Source organism: Anolis carolinensis, chromosome 5 (genome assembly GCF_035594765.1).
Source record: "Anolis carolinensis isolate JA03-04 chromosome 5, rAnoCar3.1.pri, whole genome shotgun sequence".
NCBI classification, from domain to species: Eukaryota; Metazoa; Chordata; class Lepidosauria; order Squamata; family Dactyloidae; genus Anolis; species Anolis carolinensis.
In genome coordinates this window covers 100367309-100387676 of record NC_085845.1, presented here as the reverse complement: position 1 = coordinate 100387676, position 20368 = coordinate 100367309, and the positions used below count along the sequence as shown (strand labels likewise).

Genomic DNA, 20368 nt, shown 5'->3' with positions numbered 1-20368 from the left:
TGTCGGTGGTGGTCACGGTGTCTCCGAATGTAGATGAACTACAACTCCCAGAAATGAAGGTCAGTTTCCTCAAATTCTTCCTGTATGTTCGGTTAGTCATGGGGGTTCTGTGAGCCAAGTTAGGTCCAGGCCCATTGTTGGTGGGAATCACAGTGCTGTTGATTGTAGCTGAAGTATAAATCCCAGTACCTACAACTCCCAAATGTGAAGGCCAATCCCCCCCTAAAATCCTTCCTGTATGTTATGGTGGTCATGAGGCTTCTGTTTGCTAAATGTAGTCCAGGTCCATTGTCAGTGGATGTTACAGTGTTGCGTTTTGATGCAGGGTGAACTACAACTTCCATCATGTTGAGTTAGTCCCCCAAACCCCTCCAGTATGTTTAGTTATTCAGTTGCTGATCAATTCCACTATTTGCTATGTGCCATAGAAAGGATAGGAAAAAGGTTAAGAGAGAAGCATTGGGCAAGGTCATGCAAATTCCATACCAATGGAGAAAGAGAGGAACACTGGGAAGTGTCTTTGGTGGAGGAAAAACAGAAAATCTAGGATGAAATGGTCCCCGTGTCTGTAGTGTTTGTGAAGGACATTAGCAGGGCTCTTGGAGATGTTCATAGTGCCTGCTATAACCTGCAACATTCCTTAGAGGGAGGACCATTGGTGACTCCTCAGCACTGGGAATTGTAGCTGTTTGTGGAGGCAGGAGCCTGTCTGTCTAAATGGACACCTGTGCCACATACGCACATACAGATTTTTACTTTTATTATGTGTTAGAATCTTGTATTTTATCCTTTATTTGAAATGCATTGTTATTTGCATTTTTCTAGAAAGCAGATTTGATAGCTGCTGCTTAAAGACTGCCTAAAACAGTTGAAATAACAAATAGGAAGCAAATGAACCTTATTTTCTTCTTCCTGGATTAGATTAAAATTCCATAATGGCTGATGTACAGGCTGACATATCTGAGAAATGTGCTACCAAGATTGTTAAAAGAGTCTAATCCTACTAAGTTGTATGCCGGCAAGTACATGTGCACACACCTGAAAATCCAAGAAAAAGAAACCTACCAATACCCACCATTTTTGCTCTCTGAGGTATGGAAGAAAGAAGTCACAGAGTAAAACAAGGGGAATGAATTATTTTAAAGCACAAAGCTAATTGCAAAAACCACTGGTAGAAAAGTTTAACATACGTGGAAAGATTGTTACCATGTGCCTGTACTGTATTTCACTGAGCAGCAAATAAGCTAAGCTAGTGACTAAGAAAGTACTTTTGTGTTGTCTTCAACAATTTTCTCACTACACCATATTGGCAAATTCCCATGACTTGTAGAAGTTCCCAGAACCCCATCTATAAATGTAGTGGCAGGTATAGTAGGTAGCTTTTTAACACTTATTTTTCACTAATAACGTTCTGTCTCCTCTATGTCTGGACCAAAAACCAACCTAAATATTTTGTTAGAAGATGGCATTTAACAGGAAGAAAGTCATATTACTTTTTAAAAGAAAACATAGATTTTCTAGTACTTTAGGTACAGAAAACAGCACTCTCCAAGATATACTACCAACCTTCATTAAACTTGCTGTTTATATCCATGTGTATTAAGTGAAACAACATTGTCCTACATTTAAGAGGAAATCCAAATGTCTTAGTTTCTAACTAAACGTGGAGCAGATTTGGGTTCAACATGGCAAAAAAGGCAACTGAAGCATCGCTCCCCCCAAATATGCCTTGGATCCAACCCAGAACAGTAACCTCTGCTTGGCAATCAGAGAAACAAGTTTGATTTATATGAGAATGTTATGGTAATAAACAGAGGAATTTAATTTAATGAAATACAGATACAGGATATAAACATAGGTATCCATATGAGAAGCGTAGTAAGGTGGGCAGGTGTGGTGTGTATTCACAGAAGATCACTAGAAGAACTACAGTTCCAGGTAAGCACCCTATGTTTCTTCTTAATGGTTTCTGTGAATGCACAGGGAGACAAGTGAACTACCACAAAGAGGAGAGTGACATTCTACAGTGGTTGGTCAAAGAAATCAGAGACAAGAATATCAAAGTAACAAGAAATGTACCTGAATATGTGAAGTGTGAAATATCAAAAATAAAGCATTTCAATATAAAATTTCAATTACTAAAATAAAGGTTACAGCAAATGTTAAAAACATAGAGCACCAATTCTCTTCATTGGTAGCAATAAAATACTGCAAGCAAATTGAAAATTGCACATAGGTAAGAGGGCACTGTAAGCATCAGAACATCATAAATGCCATATATAACACCATGTCGTAAGTGCATAAGTTGCTTGCAGTTGAGGGCAATATCAAAATGTAAAACAATAAACAACGAGGTCATAGAACCAGAACACTGATATGGTACTCCCCAAAAGGGCACATGACTTCAGAGTTACACACAATCAGTGCAAACATTGATTGAATAATCAGGCAATGCAGGAGAACAAAACTTTCCGACCAAAGGCAATGTCCCTATTAGCTGCAAAGTCCACCCTGTAATGGGACACAAAGGGAAAGGGTTGTGACCATGTCACAGCTCAAAAAATGTCTTGTAGAAGAACACCTTGTAAGAATGCAGCTGAAGCCGAAGTCGATCTTGTAGAATGGCTCCCGACAGTCTTCGGAACAAGGTCTCTCACCAGTGTATTGCTGTTGCCTGGAAGATGGAATGCAACTGGAAATAAGTTCTGAGGGATGCTAGAAGTCGAGGGATACACTGAAGAGGGTCCAAGACCTGGTACCACCCTTATTATTGATGTACTAGACAATTGTGGAGTTATCTGTGACAATGCAAATGTGTCAACATTGAAAAAGGAATTATAAGGCTACAAGATGCTTTTCCATTGTGAAGTGTTGATGTGAAGGGAGTTTTTCAGAGACCAATCTTCTTTATAGTTAAGCAGCAGCAGTGAGCTTTTCATGCTAGAAGGGAGGCAACTGTTGAGTTGGATGGGCAGACATTGGAATTTGTGAAAGGCATGCCAGCACAGACATTGTTCTGTGAGAGCCACCAGGCCAGGGGAATTGCAGACTGGCCAAGGGGTCTTTCAGGGAGTCGAAGAATGAGGCGATTTGAGAGGTCACAGGTGAGGTCTTCCAAACAGTGTGACTGAAGTTATAGAAGCTAGTGATGTGTGAGGTATTTGTTTCATATGTTTCATTCGTCTATTTGTTTAGTATCATCCATCTGAATGCATGCAACAAAAGATGCCATTTTCGGATGAAACAAAAGGCGACGTGAAAGAGAAAGCTTTTTTTCATTTTGCTTTCATTTTCCTTTCATTTCAGGCTGGGTATCACCCTACTATGTACACTGCGCAGATGCAGTTAACCCATTAGTGTGCTGTCGGAATCCTGCCCAGCTCGTCTCTGTAAAGCAGCCGAACACACAAATGTAGTCGAAAGGCAGTCCAAGGTCAACACAGTAATCAATCAGCTAAGCGAAAAGGAGACAGAAGGGTAAGCCGTATGTCCATTCTAATATTCCAAAGTCAGATTATCTCACCAACAGTTCCAGGAATACTCTACAATCCACGATCCAACATTGAAAGTACAGTCCATCTTTCAAGGGTTCAGGGCACAAGACATGATGCTCAAGGTTGTAGCTCAAAAACCGATGTTGCTACCAGTAGCTTAGGTATTCCAAACTTCAGCTATTTATGCAGATCTTTCAAGTGCTCCCACCTGCTGGCTCTCTTCACAGTCAAATGACTAAATCTTCGCACTTGAATCCCATCTGTCCTCAATTGTAGCCAGTCTGGAATACTTAACCTCTGGCCTCACAACTCAAGGTCAGATTCTGCCTTTGCTGTGAGCCCAGAGTTGCTGTGAGCCTAGAGGAGTAGTAAGTCTTTCAATGGCCACTTGAAGTTTGTTCAAAGGGGTTTTGACTTTACCTTTCCCTGAAGCTGTGACTTACCCAATATCAACCCGGGGGGGGGGGGGGTTGAACCCTGAGATCCAGAGTCATAGTCCAACACTCAAAACCACTACATCACACTGGCTCTTCATTCCTACTGAACATCATAGATAACCAATAATACAACAGATAAGCAAATTTTTGAGATATAATATACTAAAAACCACTGTCATGAACTTAACCACATTATAAGGAGTTTAATTTCAACAAACAGCAGGAGAGTCAGCCAAAGTCAAGAGTTCAATATCAGAGAAGCCAAATTCATGAGTCCTTGGAAGTCAATAACAAGACGTACAAACCACAAACAGAGATATGTGGGCCAATGCCAAGATCCAAAGTCCAAGTAGCTGAAGTCAACCTGCTGAAGCAACAGTGTCAAATCAGGAGTAAATGAGTCAGATAAATAAAAGCCAAGGACACAGTCCAGGGTCAGAAATCCCAGTAGTTAGAAGAGCAGCAGTCAGGTTTCAAGACAAGAAAAATTAATGTTGTCTGCCAGAAGAAGACTCAACATTGCGGTTTATTTATTCAACAATTTCAGATGTTGCTTGTTCAATTATAGATTCTCTGCTAATTTCGTAGACCTGCAATAATCTACTCGCTCCCTCCTAGGCTCCAAGCCTGTTCAGATGTGCTTGCTTCAGGTTGCTCAGAATGCTGGGGAATGGTTGTTTCTGCTGAATGCTCATCTTCAGCAATGGCTGAGCTAGGCTGGGGGGGGGGGGGGGCTGCTGGGAGTTGTTTATCTCCATCTCCTCTGTTGGCCCTTCCAACACCTTGTCCTCACTATCAGACCTGACCATGCCAACTACACAATTACATTCTGCCTACTACTACTCCTACAGAACTACAACTTAATACCTATTAAAATAACAGAACGCAAATACAAAACAAAAACACACATACACACAAAAATGAAACTAATGTGCAAACACAAGGACAGATTTACAAACGTTAAACCTACTATCTGATGTTTTTATTCCTTATTAGTCTACTCCTTCCGATGATGTTCCATCAAACCAGGCAAAGATACTTATCCTTCCTTACCTTCTAAACACCAATTTCAGTTGCAGAGTCACATCCCAAAATGGTGGAGAGTAAGGCGGGAATACACGGAGTACAAAAATAGAATTGGGTGCCCATCTATGTCCACCCACCTCACCCAGTTCCCCACCAGCAAGTGAATATTGGAGAGGCCATTAGCTGAAATTTGGATTTGAAAAGTGAGGGAGAATTGGTACCTTTGATGGCTTGATGGAGCTTTAAGGTCATTCATCCTGCTCTAAGATCTGTTCAGGATTAAAGTTACAAAAGTTCGGCCCCATATCCAACATGGCAACCCAAAATTAATCCCAAACAATGTATAATATCAATTAAAATGTTACCATATTAATTTTCAAAACACTATTAGTGTATTAGTTTATTATCTCATGATTCAATCCCAACTTCACATTGGGTACACTAAAGTCTGATTAAAGACACAGGAAATGGGATTGGGAGGTCATGTTGTTCCTAAACTTCCTAAGCAATTAACATAAACTACCTCACTGAAATATAGCCCTTTAAAAACATTATGCCATTGGCCCTTCTTACTCTAAACTGTAATGAAGTAATTCTAGTCTTGGATTGTTCTAAATAAAAAACCCGAACCATTTTTATCCTACCAATCAATGAAGATGATACTTTACTGAATAATATTTGCCCGTCTTCTAACCATAATAGGGATATTATGAACTAAAACTAAAATAATTCATCCAACTTTAAAATATGCAAGAAAACAAGGGTGGGAGGTGAATAAAGAAGTATTTAAGTGCTTCCAAATCAAATCCATAGTTTAAGTTTAAATCAAAAGGACAAAGATAGTTTTAATAGAAACATAACTGTTTGAAATCAAAGTCCAAACCCACATAAGTAGCATTTTTAAGAACAAGAGCCTGCTGACATTCAAATTATAACAATCTAAAAATCATTTGAATAATAATTATAATTAAAGATTTCCAAAGACATAAATGGAAAGCATAAACTGCTGTATGCAAATCGCTCAATCCCCTATATACAGATCTTGTATTTACAGTATGTCATTGTTACTTTATCCTCAGTCAGCAATGAGAGTTCTCCTCGATGAAAAAGGTTTAAGAAAAACTAACTCCACAGTAGCCATCTCTGATTTTATCTTGCAAACATTTCAGCTCTGAAACTGTGACAGATACTCCACTTACACCCTTTTTGGTCTTATGACTTACAAACATTTCCTTTTCATTCTCTTTATGTGTATCTACTTAATCTGAACATTTCATAAAATACATTGTATCCTAGCTCTGGCTGTAATTCACTAGATATGATGAGGCAGAGGTCATAGGAGAAAAGATGTATGGCCTCTAAGGGTCCTTGCAATCACTCTTATCTAACAGTCAGGTACATCACTTATAAGGCTGCCTACACTTGTGCTTGCTGACAAATCATCCCATCCATTGTCACAGTGATTACCTGTAGAAGGACTCAACACCCAATGCTCCACATCAGTCTCCTGATTGCCTCCAAGGACAAAGAGTACATATATAGAACCAGACTGGCCAGTAGTCCCTCCTGAATGGTTGTAAGGCTTCTCAATTCCAGCTGTGTTGCTGTGGGTTAGTCTTCTTCGGAAGAATACACCAAGACAAACAATGAGTGAAGATACCATACGGCTTTATTGTTCGGAATACAAGAGTCTACTCTACTGCCCATCTATATAGGCCCTAGCTACAGTGTTATAAATCATTCTTAGAGTCCTGGCGCCTGGAGGTTGCCCATTCTCACATTCCAGAGTCCCTTTCCCCCCACCTCAGGGCAATTGAGTTTTATGGCTGGTTCATATGTCCTATCCTCCCTTTTGGCCCATGGCCATGGGTTCTGTGTCAGCACTCTGTGTCCGGAGATGGCATGAGATGGGGATCATGACATCGGTGGAGGATAGAGCTTAATGAGTGAGCACATATAGTGATGTTACTCCTCTGTCCATACAACAATGATACGACAACATTGTATTGGTGGTGGCACATGAACTTCTAAATAGTTACACAGAAATACACCAGAATCATTTCAGAGAAAATAGGCATTAATTTAGAAGTGCATTTGTCAACATTATTGCCAATAAAGAACTTCGCAGTTGTATCAATAGTTGGGCACTGGAGGTTTGTGGGAAAAAGACACACAGAAAAGCTCACACAAACTGACCTACCCCACCTATTCTTGCTCATGAAAGCTTTACACTATGATAATTTTGTTAACCTTCTGAAGGTGTTACAAAATGTTTTGCTATTTTTACTAAAAGCGAACAGAAGTGGTAAGTCAGAATTGGCCCCCTACAAACTTATCTGGAATGTTACCAAGGCTTCCTTAGTCACTGATTCACGTTGACTATTTCTTAACTATTTAAGAGTTAATACGCAGCTGTTTCTGCTGGAAAAAAATGTTGCTAAGCTGGGTATTTTTCATTTACTAAGTTTACTTTGCATGTAGCCACAGGTGCTAGCCTCAGCACTGCAGAAAGCAAACAGCTGAAGACAAAACTGAATTGGAATAAAAGGCTATACAATATTTTATGATGTTCAATGATTCATCCAAACAAAATTCCAAATGGCCATGTTAAGTCCTTGACGTAAGTACATAGGAACTAAAAATGATTTTGCCTAGAACTATGATGGTGAACCTGTTTATCTGCTGATATTGTTCAAACTCAGCCCTTGCAATCCAGACCAACAACGAAGAGATTTGGGAGTAGTCATTTCTCAAGATTTGCAGCACAACAATAAAAACAGAAATAGAAATATGTATATACCCAAAGTGTACATGGATTCCAATGAGACAGTTGTATAAAATTACATTACATTCCTTAAAATCAGGAATGATTAATCTTTTGAGGTTAGCTGTAAAAACATATACTTCTGGTATCAGTGTAAAAGATTCACAACTTCAACATTTTTAGTTGTGTATACAACTTGTTACTGAATTATGAAACAAAACTTTATGGCCATGTGTTGATTTGGATTGTTTGTGGATGAGAGCAACACCTATAGAGCAACTCTAGATCACACTAAAAGTCACACTAGTCCTATTTTCTATGTGTACATAGTCAGTCGCCTGTAGGAAGCCTTTCAGAAGAACAGGAACATTACTGTATTCCTTACTGTATCAGAAGCAAAGAAAAATGGTTGGATATCTAAAGTTTGGTCATCTACAGTAAACTAACACCCAAGTTCAAGAAGACTTATGTTCACTGACACCATGATGAAATGTTGCAGCTCTGTGAAGCCACGGTAGCGATGCCACTATGCCCTTGAAAATGGAATGTGAAACACAATACTGGAAGACTACCACTGAAGAACATTTTTTGCAGAGGGCTAACAAGGATGTCTGATGACAAGACAATGCCTGCACCAAAAACTGTTCCCAATGAAAAAGTATTTCATTGTTTTATAATTTAATTACCTTTTAAAATATTGTCTATCATTTCAATAAATGTTATTTAAATTTCCTTTACCTATGACAGGGGTCTGAAATGACTTGAAGGTATACAACAACAATCCTAATTAACTTGACTATCTCATCAGCCAAAAGACCTACACTTCCCACTGAGATATTGGTAAGTTTATGTTGATTAAAATTGTTCTTAATTTTAGTATTGTATTGCTCTTATATTTATTTATTTATTTTTGCACAACAAGATATGTGCTGTGTGCATAGGAATTTGTTCATTTTTCCCCAAACAATATTCTGCACTGCCCCCCCCCCCCCCACAGTCTGAGGGACCATGAACCAACACTCTGCTTAAAAAGTTTGAGGACCTCTAACCGATAGTATACTAGTGGTTCCAAAATCACTGTCCCTGCTCATTGGAGTCTAAAACCAAAAGTGGAAAATAAAAGAATCCAAGCTTTTACTGATTTTATGGGTAAGCTTCAACCGAAAATTTAGATACTTGTTTCTGTTTCTGGCATATAAAATATGTAATGTTATTGTTGTCATTCAAGTCATGTTATTACTAAAAACATTTTTCTTTAGTGTGGCAAAGAGTAGAAAAATAAAGGCTGGTTTTGAGGCATAGTCATTGGCATTGAAGTTGCAGCATGTGTTCTCAGCACTTATCCTAAACTTCACTTAAGATTGTTCACTTTGCCAGTAAAAACCATCTTCCCTTTCTGCTAGCCAAACTGGCCAATTCCTAATTTATAGACGAATGCATATCTTCTTCTCAAAGGGCTACATTAATTGTGTGCTGATGGAGTGCTGCTTGTGGTGGTGGATTACATTAATGGGACTGTGACATTCTTGAAAACTGTCTTGGCTCTATAACTTTGTACAGTTCACTGGTTATACTGAACAAAAATGCTACAAAAGAAAGAAAGAAAGAGTATCATGGTATTATAAGAATATGCCGGTGAACTTATACCAGTGTCAGAACTTGTGATCTTTAATATTTGTGTATTTTTTTTCTTCCGTCTCTATATCTAGCACATTCTTGTTTTCTGAGACTTGTAAAATGTATCACAAACAAATGTTTCAGAGGTTTTTGATTAAAGTAAATGCTTGTTATATCAAAATGGCTATCAGTATAAGAATTAAAAGGAATTATTTCCTTTACATGAATTGTAATCAAAACAGAAGCCAACCTATGTAAATAAATAAATAAATCTGCTTTCATTCAAGTGAGTATCAGATTAACACTGAAAAGATGTGCCAGTGTTGTGGTTCAGTCTGATGATGAAGGGAGATTTGAAAGGGGATTTGGGTTTCAGCAGTCTGTTCCAGGAAATGTGAAACAGCAGTTTGAACTGCAATTTCTCCCTGGGAATGTTGACGATTCTGAAATGCAGGTGGATTTGGGAAGTGTTGATGGCTTAGAAAAACTGATGGAACAGGGGAATGTGGAAAGCTCTAAGTTTAGCAGAGATGCTGCTGAAGTTTGTGATAAGGATGACCTTTCACAGGAGTCTGAGAATTGTCAATATCAACAAAGCCCAGATAGCAATGAGGGGGATGAATTCGTGTTAGACAGGGATTCCAGGTTGAAGTTGAGACCAGGCCCCAGATGCTCCGTGAGAATTGGAGGCAGGTGTGGGGGAGCTTGAGCCCAGAGGAATGTGTTTCTAGCTTGCAAGGAGGGCTTAAAGGAGATGTAATTTGGAAAGATTTCAGTCAGAGCAACATCGCTGTTGGAGATTCAACTCTTGCTTAGTTTCGGTTCATGCCTCGTCTCATGTTTAGAATCTGTGTTTGGATCATACTTTTGGAAGCTCATGTTACCTAGTTTCTTCAGAACTATTCTTCAGAAAATAACCTTGCTATTTTTGGGACTCTGTACTATTATCTACAAAGACTCTGAACTGTGTTTTATGGATTGCACTTGCACTTGGATTACTGCTTTCTTTATTGCTTTTTATTAAGTTTTGATATTCTTTATCAATAAACTGGAAAAATCAAGCCTGCTGTGGTGGGGTGTGTGTGTTGTAGCAAGGTGAACCAGTGCAGAGGTGCGACAGTTTGCGCTGACTCAAAAAATCAAAATCCTTGCTCTTCACCAGCCACCATGAATCCAGCTGACATTCAACAGATGCAACAGCAGATCCTGGTGTTGCAGACGGAGTTGGCCGTCCTAAGGCAGACTTCAAAGACTCCTTTGGCTATGCCAGACAAATACTGTGGGGAAGCCAAGTGGGTGGCGGAGTTCATAGGACAATGTGACTCCTACATCACCGCACACATCAGAGATTTTCCCACTGAGAAGGCCAAAGTGGCATTTATCTACAGTTTGCTTGGGGGGCCTGTTTTGCCTTGGGCTACTGCATTGCGAGCAGCTCGCCCCCCCGTAATGGCTACTACTTGTGCCTTCATGGACCATCTGTGGGCCACCTGGGGGAGTCCAGCTACGCAGGAAGTTGCGGACCATAAGTTGCGGGGTTTGACGCAGAAGGAGGGCCAGTTGGCCCAGTACATCCCGGAGTTCCGTGTTTTGGCGCAGCAGCTCACCTGGAACGATCCTGCGTTCATGACCCAGTTCAAGGGGGGCTCATTTATTTGGACGATTTCCTGATTTTTTCTCTGAATCAACAGGTGCATGATCAGTAGGTGCGCGATGTACTCCAGCGCCTTTGGACTGTATGCCAAACTGGAAAAATGCACCTTTGATTTGAGGGAAGTGGACTTTCTGGGATGCCGTATTTCAGCTGAGGGGATCTCCATGGACCCTGCCAAAGTCTCAGCAGTGCTAGACTGAAGTCCCCCATGAACAAGAAAGATGTCCAATGGTTCACGGGTTTTGCCAACTATTACTGCAAGTTCATTCCTGATTTTGCCAAATGGGCTGACCCATCACCCAGTGTCTGAGGGGAAAGGCACCTTTCCAGTGGACTAAGGAAGCCAAGGGAGGGTTTCAGAAGCTCAAGAGACTGTTCACTTCCCAGGCAATCCTGCGACATCCTGATCTTGCCACTCCATTTGTGGTCCAGGCTGACGCCTCGGATGTGGCAATCGGAGCCGTTTTGCTGCAACCTGTGGACGAACATCTGTAACCCTGCGCATACTACTCCCGACAGCTGACGGTGCCAGAGCGGAACTATACCATTTGGGAGAAGGAGCTGTTAGGCATCAAGTTTATGTTCGAGACTTGGAGACATTGGCTGGAAGGAGCTTGACACCCTGTGGAGGTCCATACATATCATCATAACCTGAAGTACCTGCGTACCTCTCGAAAACTTAATCAGCGGCAGCAATGCTGGGCCCTATTCTTAGAGCGTTTTGACTTCCAAGTCCGTTATGTGCCTCTGGCACGGAATAGGCAAGCTGACGCGTTGACTCGTAAGCTGGAGTACACTCGGGAGCAGGAGGACACTCCAGAATCCTGCATTTTGCACCCTGAGAACTTTGCCGTGGCAGCTGCTGTGGCGAAAGACCTTGCCAACGGACCTGAGGACTTAGAGCAGCCACCTCCCCGACCTGTTGCGAGTGGTTCCTTGGCTGACAGAATCCGGGCTTGCCAGGAAGAAGACCTGTGGGTACAAGAAAAGCTGATTGCCGGCCTGTCTTTCCCTTTCCATGTGGCGGATGGCCTGATCTGCAATCGCTCCTGGGTGTACATGCCGCCTGGGCCACAGCGGGCTGAAATTCTGAAGTTGTGTCACAACACTCAGCCTGCAGGGCATTTTGGAATTTTTAAACCATGCAACTGGTGTTACTGGATTTTTGGTGGCCTAAGGTTCAGCGAGAGGTGGAGAAGTATGTGGCCAGTTGCCCGGTGTGTCAATGCACCAAGAATCCTGTGGGCAAGCCAGCAAGTTTGCTACAACCTTTGCCTACCTCGGCTTGACCCTGGGAAATAGTCTCTGCAGACTTCCATAACAGATTTGCCCTTGTCTCAGGGATTTACAACTGTCTTGGTGGCCATGGACCTGTTCACCAAGATGAGTCATTTCATTCCTTATTCTAGATTGCCTACAGCCAAGGAGATGGCAGATTTGTTCCTGCGCCAGGTTTTCCGCCTACATGGACTACCCAAGAGCCTTGTCACTGATCGGAGTGCTCAATTCACTTCGCATTTCTGGAACTACAACGTCAACTGGGCATTGAAGAGCACATGTCAACCGCGCATCATCCGCAGGTGGATGGTCAGACCGAGAAAACCAATGCCACTCTTGAACAGTATCTGAGATGTTTTGTGAACTATCAACAGTACAATTGGTCATCGTTGCTGAGGTGCGACAGCCAGCTTATACTGAAAAGCCAAAGAGGTCAGTATAACTGAAGTTTAGACTTTCTGAATATAGTATTGCTCATGGAAAGCGATTTTCTCTTTTGGAAGTTGATAATGATCGCCAAGACACAGTGGGGAGAGGGATATTTGTTGATTCCTTAGGTATAATTTGCAGGTGAAAAGATGATTGTGCCCAACAATAACATTTACTGAAAAAGAATCTGAATGTCTTCCTTAATATAATTTGACTCAAGCTTGAATATTATAAAACATTAAAAAGGTCCATATATAGCCTTATGAAAAAGAAAAGCCATTACCTGAATCTTGTCATACTCTTCCTGGTGTGAAATTAATTTATCTTCATTTTCTTTGAGAAAATTTGTTTCCAAAATTTCGTATTTTCCCAAAAGATCTTTTAACTCCTAAAATAAATAAATAAATAAATAATACTATTTAAGAAGTAGTGTTCGTGAAATGCTAGGTCAACCATCCACACAATATTACTAGATAAAGCATGACCATATACACTGGCTCTGGTGGTGGCAGTAAGCTCCTCTCCTTGCGTTCCTGGGCAGCAAAATGGGCACATTGACTGGGGGCTGGTGGGAGCAACAGCTTTGGAACAGACCTACAGCATCACTGGAGCTCAGGAACTAAGGGAGAGGAGTATGTAGCTGTCACTGCCACTGTCAGAGCTGGTGAAGGAGCTGGAGTATGAACATGGGCCTTTGCAGGTCAAGAAGGGGTTGATGGCAGTGTCTGAAGCAGCAGCAACAGATGAGATGGGAGGAGGAAGCCTTCTCTTTAGACATTTCTATAGCCTTCTAGTGCTGGCGGATCTAGAAACACCTAGAGATTTTTTTTTCAGACACATATAGGGTGGCACCAGTAATCTGCAAAGAATCAAATTAGTAAATACCTCCCCACCAAAAAAAATGTGAAGAGAAAACTGGAATAATTATCTAGCATTATGTCAGACCTTTATGAATGCCTGGACTGAAAAACAGCAGCTGCAACCAGAGTTAACTGGCTCTCTAAGGGGTACTGTCACTTGCCTCTCCATATCAAAATCTATAGTTTAGGTCCCAAAATGTGCTCTCAATTTATATCTGAGGTGGACTTTTACACAAATATATATGGCAGTTAATCCCCTTGCTAAAGATCAATGAGGTGCTGTTTTTAAGTTCAGCAGCATTAGAAGTAGTTCATTGACCTCATTAACTTTATACATTAAATGAAAGACCCCAGAGCACCAATAAAATAGTGTTTTTCAACCTTGCTCTCAAAACACACCCTGAATTTTTTCTAATTTACCACACTGAGTAGGGATAGCAAACATGAAAAGAAAGCAAAATGGTTAGAATTTCAATACTAACAGCAACTAAAGACAAGATATTGAACTGGAAAGTTTTAGATAACCTTACATGTGGCTATTGTTGCCAGCTATAACTACAATGAAACTATCCACAAATTTTAAAGAATGATTCTGCAGAGTTGTAGCTCTACCTGTTTTATTCTACATTTTTCATCATCAGCTGTCTTAAGTTTAACTTCTAGAGTTGAAAGAGTTTGTTGAAAATGCTTGTCTGAATCATTCAATCCCAATTCTTCATCACCATTCTCATCTGTCACTGCTTCTAAATCTTCAGTTAGATTCAAAGAGGAAACCGCTACTTCCAATGAGGGAGAGGTTGATAATGGAGTCTATTTCAGAAGGAAAAGAAATGTACAAATATTGCAAAAGAAAATTACAATGCTGCACAATATTCATGCATTCCCAAAGTATACCTTATATTTTAGTTGCATGCAGATATTCTTCCATACTAATCTAAAGTCTAAATTCCAAACAAGGAATGTTGTCATATTTCCAAGAACCCTACAGCTCACTCTGTATGCCCCAAAGTAACTTCAGGTTGATGTTTCCCAAAAAGCATTCCTTACTTTACCAAGCAGTAAAGTAAAGTATTTTGCCACAGAGGTACATGGCAAAAACAGTCATCTGTTTGGGCATGGTTCCCATGTAAGCCTCCTCGAGTCTCTTTGGGGAGATGGAGGCAGGTTATAAGAACAAAGTTGTTGTTACGGTTGTTGTTGTTATTATTATTGTGGAGAGGGGGAGGTAATACTATGATCAAGTATGCCTGAGTTTTTAGAACCACCTGAAGTGGCTCAGTGGGTGCTAGCAACTGTATATACAAAATGAAAGATTAAAATTACTATTACATCCCATGGAACTATAGCAAAATATATAATATTGAAAATTTGATCATTTCAATTCTATTAATATCAATTTCTGTTTCAAAATACACATATCACCTTGCCATAAGCTAAAACAGAATGAAAATGTTGGCTCATATGATTCACCGAAATCTAATTGTGGCTAATACTAACAGGCATAACTTAATCATTGTTAAGTTGTTCCAGGGTTTCAACAAACTCCACTTGCTTTTTAGAGATTAAAAAAAAACTGGAATCAAAATTGCAGCCCCCAATTTTGCCTACAAAAAATAAATTTCTCTCTTCTCCTTGCCAAATAATCTCTCAGCAAAGAGGTTCGCTTTTCAATCCTACACATGCTTACTGTGGTACTAATATCAGTGGCTATATTTTCAAATAAATAGCTATGGGACTGCAGATTAAACAAATTTATTTTGATTGAGATTTTATATATATATAGATAGATATAGATATATAGCACAACAGAATTTTCTTCTCCTCCCCTTTCTTTCCTTGGCAGCCTCTACACCATTTGAAAAACTGCTCCAAAGAGGTTCTTAGCATGCTAGAGCCAGTTCTGGGGTAAATTAGTATCTGCAGTGTGTGTGTGCGTGCTGGGGAGGGGGTGCTGACCCTACTATTGCCACTGATTTTTGCCATTCTGCCAGAAGTCCATTGTCTTATCCTGTCCAGATGTTTTTACCTGCTTTTTCAGATCATCTGAATTTAAAACGCTGTTTGAAGGTTGACTATCTAACCGAATATCATCAACTGAAGAAACAGCTACATGAGAAGAATCCAAGCAGGAGGAAGTGACAGGTTGCTCCAGAAGAATTTCAGCAGAAACTGTTTGAGGCATATGGATTTCAGATACTGTATTTAAATGAAAATAGGAAACAAAAAGGAATACCACTGAAGAGAATGTTTTCCTAAACAGCACTGCACATAATAATGAAAAAATGGACAAGAAACCTACCAGCACAAAACTGTGACATGACACAGACTTTATCACAAGTGCCCACTTGTCGTGCATTTTTGCCATGGTATGCTCAACTGTTGTAACACCAAATAGGGGGAATCCAACCAAACTACAGTAGTAGCGTTTTCATGATGATATAGAAAAGGAAAAAAAAAACTTCCACAGACTCTTGCTCTGCATTGCCATTTAAAGTGAAAAATTACAGTAGAAGGTCGTGAGTATAGGCGCATGTCAAATAAATTTGGATGGAGGTTCTGGATTATTACTTTCCAAGTCCACTTTTGATTTCAAAATTAAAAACATTAGTATCAAGGGTATCAACCTGGGAGAACAAGTTGTAAGAGATTGAGTACCAACAACAAATATAGTTCAAAGTCAACTTGTGCCATTCCATTGTCTCTTCTTTCATTGCAATTAGCCAAAAGGGTAGAATGATAAAAAGGATAGAGGGAAACTCCCTCTCTTCCTTTTCCCTTTCTCCACAACTAAATTTAAATACCTGCAGGAAATGCTGCCCAAGGAATAGCAGGAGAAGTAGTCTGTGGTTCACCACTTCCATCTTTAAAGGTTTCTGCTGCCTGAAAATGCAAGGTATACTTTTAAATTTCAAGGCAGGCACTTATCTATAGTTTCTTTTGATCCTGCACGGTAGTTATTTCATTTACAATAATCTATACAGTACTTCACAGATTAAAATTGTTTTATCATTTTCTAACATGAACCTTTGTAGATAAGACTGTCAAAGTTGGAAGATAAACTATATGCATTTTAATGTATACTATATATAATGTATATAATCCCCTCCTCCATTAATCATGCAAGCAATTTTAGCACTTCACTGGGGGAGAGGGGGGACGATAAAAATATTTCCCTCTAAATTCACAATTTATGATCTGAAAATTCGTAATTCATTTCATTCACAATTTGGGCTCCAAAAGCTCCAAAGGCCTTTACTCAAGCACATACAGTTTCACAACTAATGATTCAAAAAGATTTATAACTAGCTTTGATTTATCCACAACTCAATGGAGTGTTCAAAAAACAAAACAAACAATTCAAATATCACTAGTCTTGTGCTTTCGGGGCAAAGCTTGCCCAGTTCCGTGTCCTGATTTTCATTTGGGGCCCCAAATTTGTTTTCAATAGCTTCCCAAAATAGGGGGGGGGGGGCGGTTTGGATCGGGCCCCTGAAATTTAAACCATTATGGAGGGAGTATCCCACCCACTGCCTCCACTCTCTGGCATTATTTATACCTGCTGGCACCTGCTGTTGCTCCTCTGGAGTATGGCGTTCAACTGCAGGTGCGCTCGGGCCTGCCCTCACACCCTGCCAGCCACCACACATGCCCTGCCACACTCTCGGAGTGTGTGTGTGCATGTGGCGGGGCCTGCAAGCTGGCCCAGAGCTTGCCTGCAAGCTGCGCCAGCCACCAAACATGTTCTCGGAGTGTGTGTGTGTGTGGCAGGGCCTACAGGCAGGCCCGGAGCATGCCTGCAGCTTAGCTCCAGGCAAGGAGACCATTTTGGCTCGACACGAAAGCAGGCTTTTGTGTTGAGCAGATTTCCATTTCAGGAGGGGGCTTCCTGTTTTGTGCTTCCAAATAAGCAGAAGACACAAAAGAAACAGGAAAAACGGCAGGAACAAATTTCGCGCACATGACTAATTATCACCAATATGTGAGTGTGTTTACTTAGCTAATTTTCAAATGCAGTTAATATCCAAAATTGGACAATGAAAGTACACTTTAAGGAGCAATTAAAAAGAAAATATGGTAAAACAGATTATAGTAATTCATAATATTCAATTTAAAACTAACCACATGGAACATTGGAAGCATTCACAACGACCACCTCAAATTTAAACCAGATAAATCGGGGTGTGCAACTGGCAAGGACTGCATCTCCTTGCTCCAATGAGTCACACCTCCTATCTTCTGCCCATCCCCAAAACAATTTGGGTGGGACAGGAAAAAATGTTTGGCCTCAATGGCCAACAGGATCTCCAAGACTCTGGATGTTATTGGCAATTTTATGAGGTTTAGGACCCTTTTTCCTGCCTCTTCCTTTTAGTCTCCACAGCGTCCCCTCCCCCCACCAAAGTAATGTTTCATTAAGGATGAAAGAATCTTAAAGAGGTAGGGTTCTTTCATCTTCCAATTCTCCAATATAGGTTAATAAGATGTCCAGAGTGACAATAAGGCATTCCATAATTACAGACTGGAGGGTGCTAGTGCCCTGGGGTGGGGTGGGGGATCAAATACATACAGTCAAAAAATTAAGGTTGCAGGAAAATAAGCTAACACCCCCCCCCCCGCCGCCGCCGCCGTCGCCGATTAAACATGAAGTGCTTCAGTACTATCCCTTCAAATCCCTCCATCCTTCTATGAAATTAGTAAAATCAAATTTTAAGTTATGCAAAATAATATGTAAAATAAATATTAGCTCCATACCTCAAATCCTCCAAAGTCATCATCATCCATTATTCAGGAAATAGCTATAGAGGATACAAGATATTAATCCACAACTCTCTTCCACATTGATACTTCTTTCTCATTATACTACAGACCAAAACTTCTTAAACTGTGGATCGCATAACTGAATGTGGGGGTTGTGAAAAATTTAGCAACAGTAAAAGGTTTCTGAATTCCACCTGATGTCTGTTTAAACATTTACATTAATCTGTTAACAACAATGTGCAGTGTATAACACTGGACTCTCCAGCAAATGCTTCATCTGTACTTCCTAAAAAGGGGAAATCAGCCTACCTTCTTTAGCAAGCTTTGTAAATGTGAATTCTGCTTGATGTTTTCAATTTCAGAAATTCTTCCCTTCAAATTTTGATTCTGAAAAAACTAAGTTGAGTTCATAAATCATACTCAATTGAACTCAAAAACATCAGTAAACTCTTTAAATGTTCAGGAAGAATTTACCTAGTTATCAAGTGACACAGGTTTAAAACTTGAGTTTCCTTTTAAAACGTTAAATGAATTTTGTTTTAGGATTAGGGCAGAATTTGCAATGATTTCTCAAATGGCTTGAAACAGAATTATGGTATCTTGTACTACATATTTAGGCAAAATGGAGTTCTCGGGATTGGTGATTATAAAATCGTAATAGTGATAAACTCTGAAAATTCTCCCAAAATTGAATACTTTATGTAAAAATAAACAAGCACATCCATCTCATTAGGATGCAAATTTGATTTGATCTTTAATGAATTGAAAAATATGTATATCAAATAATTATTTTAATACAAATTTAATTACAATTTATTATCAATAAATGTTTGATTTCTATACTTATATATCCGGGGTTGCATAAAAAGTTGTCAAGCAAAAAGGTGCCACAACTGAAAAAATGTTTAAGAAGCCCTGCCATGGACAAGTAAGTTAGAGAATCTTTTTAATAATACTTCACTAAATGATTTCTTTGTTTTTAAGTCATTGCACTACCAGAATTTAATACATAACCTTTAAGTTTGAAAGAGACAATGAACACTTCTCAGGTTATCAGGGTCTATCCTTTTCACCTGTTAAGTCATAGAAATGGACTGAAACTTTGCACAAGTTGAAAGATATACTTTTTCTTTACTTGAGCCTGCATCAAGTGACATACACTAAAAAGCCAATTCATCTGACCATATTATTTGTTTGTTTCCTTATCCCCTAGTTTTACAACCATTGTTTGTTGTTGCTGTGTGCCTTCAAGTCATCTCCAATGTGGGACAACCCAAAGGTGCAGGCCTGTAGCCCGGTTGGGGGAGGGTTAAGGGTGTTTCGGGTTTTAACAGGTTAACCTGTTAAAATTCATGAGTAAACAAGGTTTTTATTGTTTTTTAACCTGAAATATTTGGGGGGGGGGGGGGTGAACCCTTTACTCACCCCCCACAAACTGGCTACAGGCCTGCAAAAGTGACCCTATCCTACCCTCTGGAAGGCGTGACTTAAATTTACAAGAAACTATGACACCAAAGAAAATTTTTACAAAATGATACATAGATGGTATATAACACCAGAACAGCTATCAAAGATGTGTAAAAGGTCCAACCTATATTGGAAATGTAAACAGAAGATTGGAACTTTCTACCATTTGTGGTGGACTTGCCCAAGAGCAAAGAAATTCTGGACAAAAACACACAGAGATATTGAAACTACTTTAAAGATCAAAATCTCACTGAAACCAGATTTTTTAAAAATGGGATTGTTAGACAAACAAATATTAGAACAACAGGAAATATTTTTTCTTCAAATGATGGCAGCAGCTGAAACGGAATATGCAAAGTTATGGAAACAACAAACTATACCAACATCAGAAGACTGGATTACAAAAGTTTTTGAGATGGGTGAAATGAACAAATTAATTTTTGCTCTACAACAAGTAAACACCCCAAAATTTCAGGTAGAAACCTTTCATGGAATTTATAAAAAAACTAGCTTTGCCCGGCCACGTGTTGCTGTGGCTTATGGGAATCATTTGTTGGCCAGGTGGAATAGCAGTGAATAGCCTT

The 20368-nt window shown here is 39.8% G+C and overlaps 1 protein-coding gene across 6 annotated transcripts in view; it reads right to left on the bottom strand.

The window, feature by feature from the left end:
• ccdc91 (coiled-coil domain containing 91) overlaps positions 1-20368 on the bottom strand; it is an 85431-nt gene that overhangs the window by 44653 nt on the left and 20410 nt on the right. For 4 of the 6 annotated variants that reach the window (XM_062981985.1, XM_062981986.1, XM_003221372.4 and 1 more), the window contains 5 exons: positions 18312-18355; positions 16361-16439; positions 15586-15755; positions 14172-14369; positions 12983-13087 (listed from right to left, as the gene is read on the bottom strand). In XM_062981985.1, coding sequence (XP_062838055.1) covers positions 12983-13087; positions 14172-14369; positions 15586-15755; positions 16361-16439; positions 18312-18341 — 582 coding nt within the window. In that variant the 5' untranslated portion in view covers positions 18342-18355. The remainder of the gene's footprint in view (positions 1-12982; positions 13088-14171; positions 14370-15585; positions 15756-16360; positions 16440-18311; positions 18356-20368) is intronic. The other 2 variants (XM_062981989.1, XM_062981988.1) reach the window with 1 other exon arrangement.